Source organism: Cheilinus undulatus, linkage group 13 (assembly GCF_018320785.1).
Source record: "Cheilinus undulatus linkage group 13, ASM1832078v1, whole genome shotgun sequence".
Taxonomy (NCBI): Eukaryota; Metazoa; Chordata; class Actinopteri; order Labriformes; family Labridae; genus Cheilinus; species Cheilinus undulatus.
This window is the reverse complement of record NC_054877.1, coordinates 49,141,459-49,150,768: the sequence shown is the minus strand read 5'-3', so window position 1 is coordinate 49,150,768 and position 9,310 is coordinate 49,141,459. Positions and strand designations below refer to the sequence as shown.

Sequence of the window (9,310 nt, the reverse complement as noted above, 5' to 3'; positions counted from 1 at the left end):
GTAAAAGTTTTTCTTTTTATATTATATTTTGACCTTTTAGACTTCCAATTTTAAATTAAAGTCATATTTTTAACTTTTTTAAGTCGTGATTTTGAATTCAAGCTTATATTTTACATTTCCAATTTTAAGTCATGTTTGACCTTTTTAACTCCTTACTTTGGCTTTTTAATCCAATATTTTAACTTTTGAACTCGTGATTTCATTTTTAAATCATATTTAGACATTTTCAAGTAATAATTTTTACCTTTTTTGCCATATTTTGACCTTTTACACTCCCAATTTTAGATTTAAGTCATATTTTTAACTTTTTAATTCATCATTTTGAATTCAAGCTTATATTTTACATTTCCAACTCTTTTAAATCCCATATTTTGGCTTTTAAACTCAAGATTTCAAATTTGATCTCATAATTTGACCTTTCAAACATATGATTTGAATTTTCTTTTTGCTCTTTAAAAACATTATTTTTCTATATTTGAATATCGTGTTCTGATCTTTTGAACTAATAAGTAGGATTTTTTTTATCTCAGATTTGAGCCTTTAAACTAATCATTTTTACTCTTTTGAATTTCCTAATGGTTTATCATCATTGCTGTTGTATTCATATGTTATATCTGGTGAAAATGAGGTTTATATGGTTAAATGTTGACCCTGTAGGCTCTCCGGTAAGACCTAAATCCAGGATCTGGCCCCTGCTGGTTTAAAGTATGCCAACATACCAAAGTAGACCAACCAACGTAGAATCTTAGCGTATGGAATCAGCGCATGCGCAACAACAACGTTCCATCCCGCTTTGATCCGGTTCTGACCGGATGGTTTCGCGCCTCTGCCTCTTGAACAATGAAGAGGATGGTTCGGTTCTGGACGGACTTTTTCAGCGTGAGTTCTGCTTTCTTTTAAAGATTTGTGGTAGATTATTTTCTAAATTACTTACATGTTCATCATTATAGTTGACCTTATGTAAACGGTTGTTTTGATGTCATTCTCTGCGCTTTGTCATGAGGGGAAATAAATTCAAAGATCAAGGTGCTAACCGTTGTTAGCTAAAAATGATGGTTGAAAACCCAGATTATAAAAGCCAGTTTAAGGTCATTATAAGCCCTGCTGTTAATTTAATTTATAGTACACCAAAGATTAAACCATAATGAAAAAAAACACTAGAAAACAGGACGTAGCATAGCTGCTTTGCTGTCAAAATCCACCCGTTATTTAGCCTAAACCTGCTGACCATTAAAATCAAGCTGCTCTATTCACTGTGAAGGAGAGGGGGATTTATCTTAAATTTATCAAATACTTAACTTAATTCTCCTCTAAATGGAATAATACATGCTTTTTCAGGTCTTTTTTAAAGCTTCCTCCTTGAAATATTTTTTTTAAAGAATTTGTGATTTCAACTCCTAAAAACCGTCATAGAGCATTACTGTGATTTAGATTATATCTGTATATTCCTTTTATTAATCATAAATGAAATCTTTGGTAATATTTACCCCTGAAAGTGTCCATGGTAGCTCGCATATTATTCAGCGATGTCTTTAGAATTTTATGATTTAATTGTGGGATTTTGTCCAGATATTTAGCGTTTGTAGCATCTGATTTTACAACTAAATATAATTCAGCACATTTATCCTAAAGTCTGTAGCTGTTGCCAGAAAAATGAGCAAACATATTAAGTTAACACAGTGTTACTCAACACATGGCTCTTTTGTGATGATTTTTGGCTCTTTTATGTTTTAATTTGAAATATTGTTCCCCCAGAAAACCTTAAAAAAATTTTTTTTTATTTTTGCCATTTCTTTTTGACACTTGTTCCCATTTTTTGCCACTTTAATCCCATTTTTTTCCCTCTTCACCATTTTTTGCCACTTTTTGCCCTTTAAAGTTACCTTTTGCAAATAAATACCACTTGTTTCCTCTTTTTTGCCCTATTTGGCTACTCTTGACTGCTTTTTGCCCATTTTAGTCACTTTTCTCTAATTTTTTTGCCATGTTTGGACCATTTTTGGCCCTTTTCTCAATTTTTTCACCACTTTTCCTCCATTTAAGCTTCCTTTTGCCATTTCATACCACTTGTTTTGTCTTTTTTGCCCATTTTTGCAAGTTCTTATAGCCACTTCTATCCCATTTTTGCCCTTTTTCACCGTTTTTGGACCATTTAAGCTACCTTTTCCTGTTAAATACCACTTGTTTCCTTTTTTGCCACTCTTGACTGCTTTTTGCCAATTTTAGTCACTTTTCTTTCATTTTTTTGCCACGTTTTTGCCACTGTTGGACCATTTTCCACATTTAACTTATTTTTATTGCTACTTCAAACTGGTGAATATTCAGACACATGTACATACATACTTTTGTTCCCTTTAGAAAGCAGACGTGTATTTTTTCTGGTGTGTTTAGGGATCATTATTTAGGTAAAAACCTATTTACAGTAATTTCTAATGTACGTTTGAAAACAAGTAAGCACCACATTTTATATGAATTATAAACAAACATTTAGAAGAGGACACTAAAACTTGTTCTTAGCACAAATCTAAAACCTTTCAAATAAACATTAAACCGCACAATCATTGGTGTCAAACGTAAAACAATCTCCCAAACTTTGAAACCCCCCTGCCTTAGAGAATAATTGGAATCAAATGCTGCTTGTTTTGGATCTATCCAGTATGAGCTTGTTTCCTGGCCCCATTATAATCATATCTAGCCCTTTGTTTAAGATGGAAGTTAAATCAGCAGAGGCGGTTGCTAATGCATACTAAAATATCATCCGCGTACATTAATGATTTAATGTGTTAATAAAGGGGGTAAATCATTTTTACAGAGATAATATGAGAGCAGGCTGAGGCAGCTCCCTGGAGGAAGACCACATTACACAGACACCCTGAGTAGCCTCCATTAAAGAAGACAATCATCTGTTTACTAGAGGATTCTGCTAATGGTATAAATCTATAACCTCAGGGTTATCAAGGAGCATGCTGTGGTTGATCACATTAAGTGCTACTCTCGAGTCTAATACCGAGAAATGCACGCTGGCAGCTCCAAACTTCCACATAATTTATACTCGGATATTCGCAATATCATTTTAACGACACGCTACATTGACAGAGTGAGGGCCAACAGGTAGCGCCAAAATCAATTTGTGGCAGTCCGCCACAAATAAATGAATGTATGGGAAACACTGCGTTGGTTTCTTTTTCTAAAATTTCCCAAACGTGAACTGAACAACAGCTTCCAGAGCATCTGGAGTGACTAAGTTGTCACTCAAAAACTTGTTTGCCAATAGAGATGCACCCCAGAAAAGCCCGCCCACATGGGAAATTTGAGTCAGAACTGCAAGCAAAAAATCAAAAAATGCAAACAAAGGATCAGGCAGGGCAAATGCAAAACTGAGGAGTGAGCAAAAGTCTGATCACTGAGAGAGAAAAAACAGAAACTGTCAACAAAAAGCATTCAACAATTTAAGACTAATAATTGTGTCCAATTTCAAATTTGTGCTCTTGATGTGAAGTTGTTTTTTTGTTTGTTTTTGCTTGAATCACGTTTTTTTGTTCTAAAATGCTTATTTTTGTTCGATACAGAATACGTCTTGTTTGAATCTTTTTGACACAAACTTAATTCCATCCACCAGGAGGCCAGAGCAGCACAGGACCAAGGTTGACGTGGTGAAGAACTAAAACGGAAATATGCCCTCATACCTCACTTACTACAGAAATGTTGTTGACATAGTAAGTGGATCTTCCAAGCATTAGCGCCCTTGAGTGTGTATGTCTGAAAATGTCTGTTGATTTGCACAACAGTGATCATTTTATGATGCTTGATAGGAATGAAGCAAAAAAATATCACTATCACTCTATACTTTGCTCCACTTTGCGGGCAGCTCTGCTGCCACAGTGAGTGTGGGTGGGCTTTTATTGGCGAGGGTTATCTCAGGTTATGGCATTTCTGGTAAAGCAGCCTGCTTTTCCTTAGAACCTCCTTATGTAAATCGACAAAAGTTTGGGTGTGTTTCTCTCTCAAAAACTATAAAATGTGAGGAACCATCACAGCTTCAGAGGATTGCGCACATTTCTACTGTAAGTAAATATACTTTTATGTTTTTTACTATTATTCTGCTCTTTTCTGCTGTGGATCCAGAACGTGATTGTTTGACTATTGACTTTAGACGCAGGGTAAATTATTCTAGCAGTAATTATTAATGTAGGTGTAAATAAACATGGTCTTAATCCTTTTGTGCAAGTGTAGGAACAGTGAATGGAAGTTATGGCATGATTTAACAAAAGACATGATGGTTAATGTGAGTTTAGCTGCCTGTATAAAATTAGTTTAGTCCTGGAATTTTAGATTTCAGTAAAAATGTCCCAGTAATTCACTGTTCTGTGTTTATGCATTCTGTATTTATCTGTCCATCATGTTTGATAGCAGTCAGCAGACGCCTGCTTGTTTGTCTTAAACTGTACTGCATGTTGCTGGTATCCATTGATTGTTCACTTTTCCTAGTGCGTTGTGGGATACACTGAGTGCACGTAAATAGCGTTTAATAATGCTCTCTTAGAATTTGGACACCACTACAAAATGGCATAATCACTACATAGTAGGGATGGACATCATTCATTTTCACTGATATTGACTCCCTTATCAATTCTCCTTGTCGATGAGTCCTTACCAATATCATTCTCTGTTCTTTTCTGTTCAGTGGAAAGACAAAAGGCTAAACCATGTTTAACAGCAGTGGTCAAAGTGGAGTAGAGCGCACGATTCAGCCTAGAACTGATTTCATATTGATAAAAAATAAATTTTTCATCTTTACAACTGGAAGTAAACAAGGAACCGGGATTTGATCTCTATTCCCTATAGTGCGATGGAATACGCTGTCAGTTCTGGTGTAAGTGTAGGGCTTTGTTTTGCTAGTGATGACACGCCGGGCCACTGCGTTTGTACACGCCGCACCATGCTACCTCAGTAGGTAGCATTCAGTAGTCTCCTGTTGGTCAGGTAGTGTCCCGTGGCAGTTACTGGCAGTTGTTGTTAGCTTTTAAGCTAGTCAGGAGTTGTAGTTGAGACTGAAGTCTTCTTTTCACCTTTTTTTGGGTTTTTCTTGATGGAAATTTCCCGTTCTTTCTCTCAAAGGTGTCCTGGACCATCCATCTTCTTTGTTTTCATAGGTTTCAACACATGTTGTCAACGTAATTGTAAAAAACACTAAAAGTCCAAGATACAGCTCATGCTATGAAGATGCTATGAAGAGTGCGTAAAGGGGAGCAACTTTGAAAGGTCACTGTAAAAAATGGTTGAGTTATCTCATGAAGTCAAATCACACTGAGAGCCTAATGTGTTGGGCATAGTTTAAAGGTTCATTGGAGTTTCTAAGTGAAAGTATAAAAGAGTTAAAAGTGTTTGAATGAGGTTGAAAAGGTGTAAAAATGTGTTGTGTTGAACATTATCTCCATTAACCAACCAATCTTGCGTGCTCTTTTCCATTCAGACCTTGTAATGGACTCTGAAGCCAGTGAGACAATGGAGGTGGCGGCTCTGGGTCGACCTTTCAGCCTCGGGATGTTGTATGACTGCCGAAAAGACCTACTTGTCCCTGGTACTGTCGATGTAGATTTAACATTTAGCTTATTTTCATCTTTTGCAGCATGGCCCTGCCAATACTTTTTATCAATTTATTTAGAATTGTCTGCCATATATGAAATACCAACAGCTTCTCTTTTGTAGCTTTTGCTCAAAGCTCAATTTGTGCCTCTTCTTTTACAGGATTGACACTGTGGGACCACGATGACCTGATAAAAAATATCCGAGAACAACCACAGAACTACAATGACTTTAAAATAGTTGCTTCTGAATCAATTGAGGATAAATCCTCGGCACTGGAAGTTGAAGCGTCACTGAAGGCAAGTTTCTTGAGCGGGCTTGTTCAGGTCGAAGGGTCAGCCAAATACCTGAACAACAGTAAGACTTCCAAAACCCAAGCCAGAGTCACACTGAAGTACAAAGCAACTACAAAGGTCCAGGAACTGTCCATGGATCATCTTGGAAGAGGAAATGTAAAGCACCCGTATGTTTTTGAGAAAGGATTAGCGACACACGTAGTCACAGGTATCCTTTATGGGGCCCAAGCCTTCTTTGTCTTTGACCGAGAAGTGTCTCAAGATGAAGATCATGAAGATGTTCAAGTAAACTTGACATCAGCAATCAAGAACATTCCCTCTCTAGCTGTAGGGGCCAGAATTTCACTGAAAGTGGAAGAAATGGATAAGGTAAATGTTGAGAAATTTTCCTGCAGTTTCTTTGGAGACTTTTCCCTTCAGAAAATGCCCACATCCTTTGAGGATGCCATACAGGTCTACCAAAGTCTGCCTTCTCTGCTGGGAGCCAATGGAGAGAACGCAGTACCAATGAAAGTGTGGCTGCTGCCACTGACAACTTTAGATTCTTCTGCTGCTAAACGTGTGCATCAGCTAAGTATTAGTTTAGTCCAGAAATCACAGAATGTCCTGGAGGACTTCATTGAGCTGGAAATGAGGTGTAATGATGCTCTGAGAACCACCACAGCACAGCAGTTCCCACAGATTGAAAAAAAGATTAAAAAATTTAAAGGGGTGTGTTCTGAGTTCAAACTGGAGTTCCAACAAGCACTGGCAAAGAAAATTCCATCAATCCGAGGAGGAGGAGAAGAGGAGGCTGGGCTCGCAGAGATCCTGAGGCATATTTATTCTTCTCCTTTTAACAGTGAAAAGCTGAACGAGTGGATGGATAGCAAAGAGAGAGAAATCGACACATTAATGTCTTTAACAGACATGATGAAGAACACCAAGGCTGTACCTTCTCAGAATCATCTCTACAGAGAAAGTCTGAGAACAAAACATGTGGTCTGTTTTGTCTTCACCTCACTGGGAGTCTTTGATCAGTTTCTCTCAGTTTTATCAAGCTGCCTACATCAAACACCAGAATCAGACATGCCTCTAGATCCACTTACTCATCTTGTGGAGAATGAACAGTGGTACTCTTCAAAAGAAGTGTCAGATTCAATGAGGAAAAAGGCAAAGCTCTTCGGTGACTTTGCAGAGGCCAACCAGGAGAACGAGAGCGTGAAGTTCCTGACAGTCGGAATAACAAATCAGACACAGAAAGGTTCATGTATCTACGTCTATAAAGACGGCTTTCCTGTCACTGAGGACTTTGAGCCGCCGTCAAAGCCTGAAACATTCACAGATAGTGATGTGAACTACAACAGTGTGACACTGAAGTTTGATCCACCAGAGTTTGGATCAGAGAACATCACCTCCTACTCTGTTGAGTACTGTGTCAGTGGAGAGGAAGGATGGAAACAACAGACAGCAGAGAAATCTGGAGAAATCACAGTGGCTGATCTGAGTCCAAACACAGAGTACATGTTCAGGTGCAGAGCAGTGACCGATGTGGGTGTTGGACCAGCCAATCAAATCAGCAGTCCCATTAAAACCTTACCATGCAGCCCTCCAGGAAAACCACAAGCTGAATTACACTCAAGTGAGATAACAGTCAGCTGGGAGAAACCTGCTGAGATTGGACAAGATGTCCACATTTTAAGCTACATCGTGGAGTATGCCAAAACAGACACAGAGAAAACAGACACAGAGGAGGATCTCCAGTGGAACCAAGTGATGACGGGAGCAGAGGAGGTGGACATCTCAGGGCTTCAGCCAGAGACAGAATATGCCGTCAGGGTCAGAGTTGATTGCGGCGTAGCTGGTAGAAGCAAGGAGAGCATCACTGTGAATGTGTCCACAACTAAAATCAATCCTCTCACTAAATTTCTATTGGCAACTACTGAGAGATACCACCAATAGAAATGACGGCAATGAAAAAACTCCAACTCAAATAATAGAGAATAAATGTTAGTGTTCTCAGATTATATATCGAGAGACCAAGACCTCAAAATGTGTTTTCTGTCTATCATTACTAAAAGAAAATGCACAACAAAGACGTTAAAAAGTTAACAAACATCCTTCTAAATTCATAAAAACCTTTGACAACTTTTAAGTCAGAACACCTTTACATTTAATATGTCCACTTTGTTTCTTTTTCATGTAGTTTGCATTTCAAAACAAACATGGAAATTTATGGGCTGAGATTTGTGCCACTAGAAATTGAATTTGAAAAATGGTATTGAATTTGAATGGCTTGATTTGAATTTGAATTTAATGTTTTGAAACTGAACTTAATGTTCTGAAACTGATTTTTTTTGCTTTGAAACTGTAAGTGGAAAGAGGAAAATACTGTAAGCCAGCTATCCCTGTCATATTGACTAAAGCTATGCTGAACCATATTAGTAGCTAGCTCCAATAGCTATAGTAATGTTAGAACTTAGATTGTGTTTTTTTTCCTGTAAATAATGAGAAATATGAATAAATATGAATAATTTCAAGGCTAATACAAACCTGATTATTGCATCCCTGGTCTTGAGACATCACGGAAAAGATGCCAGCTCCGCTTAGTTCTTCTCCTCCTATTTTCGGCAGTCCTGCTCAGTTGAGAATCTGTGCTCGATTACTCTTCCTCATGGAAGTGGATGACGTAAACAAGTGATTAAAATACAATTTCAAAGCTAACATTGAATTTCAAAGCAAATAAATTCAGTTTCAAAACATTAAATTCAGTTTCAAAACATTACATTCAAATTCAGATCATGCTATTCAAATTCAATATCATTATTCAAATTTAGTTTCTAGTTGCACAAATCTCAGCCCATAGAAATATCGTGTAACATTAGTGGTTATATCCCTCTGTAATTTATCGTACAATTGACAGACAGTGAAGGTATAGTGGTTGTGAGTTTTCTTTACATTTCAAAGGATTGTAAATCAAGTTCAAGTAAGTTTTAGAATTCTAAGGACAATACTTATGACCAGCTCGTTGAGGGTAAAAGGAAGTAACTTAAAATCAGGTGTTGTTGGTAATTTAAAGGTATTTATTACACAAGTAGAATTGTGCTTAACAAAGGTGAGGCAAAATGAAAGGACTGCCGAGTGCTGTTCAACGAATAACCAAATAAAACACAATCCAAACTCGTGTTTTAAAACTAACTGGTGAAACAAACTGAGCATAACTCCTAACTAACTACTCTAACTACCCAAATCTAATAACAAAAGAACAGCACCTCTAAACCTAGTGTGACTAACAAATATAACAAAACCTACATGTGTGTGCCTAACTAAACTACTACCTGTCCCTGTCCATCAAAATGAGTGCCTCGAAAAACAATCTTAACCCAAGTTCGAAACACTAACATAACTAACAAAAGGAGGCACAGTCTAGAGGAGCACCCAAGCCACTC

The 9,310-nt window shown here is 37.4% G+C and overlaps 1 protein-coding gene across 1 annotated transcript; it reads left to right on the top strand.

Moving 5' to 3' along the window:
• The first annotated feature begins 5,481 nt into the window (after positions 1-5,481).
• On the top strand, positions 5,482-7,823 carry LOC121520271 (verrucotoxin subunit beta-like). The gene is made up of 2 exons (XM_041803644.1): positions 5,482-5,581; positions 5,749-7,823. The coding sequence occupies exons 1-2, from the start codon at positions 5,482-5,484 to the stop codon at positions 7,821-7,823; spliced, it is 2,175 nt and encodes a 724-aa protein (XP_041659578.1).
• The last annotated feature ends 1,487 nt before the right edge of the window (positions 7,824-9,310 follow it).

What these genes read in the sequence shown, in the direction of transcription:
- LOC121520271 (XM_041803644.1), top strand. Translation starts at nt 5,482, where the DNA reads ATGGACTCTGAAGCCAGTGAGACAATGGAGGTGGCGGCTCTGGGTCGA. An exon ending in AAAAGACCTACTTGTCCCTG is followed by an intron (nt 5,582 to 5,748) that starts GTACTGTCGATG and finishes CTTCTTTTACAG; the next exon opens with GATTGACACTGTGGGACCAC.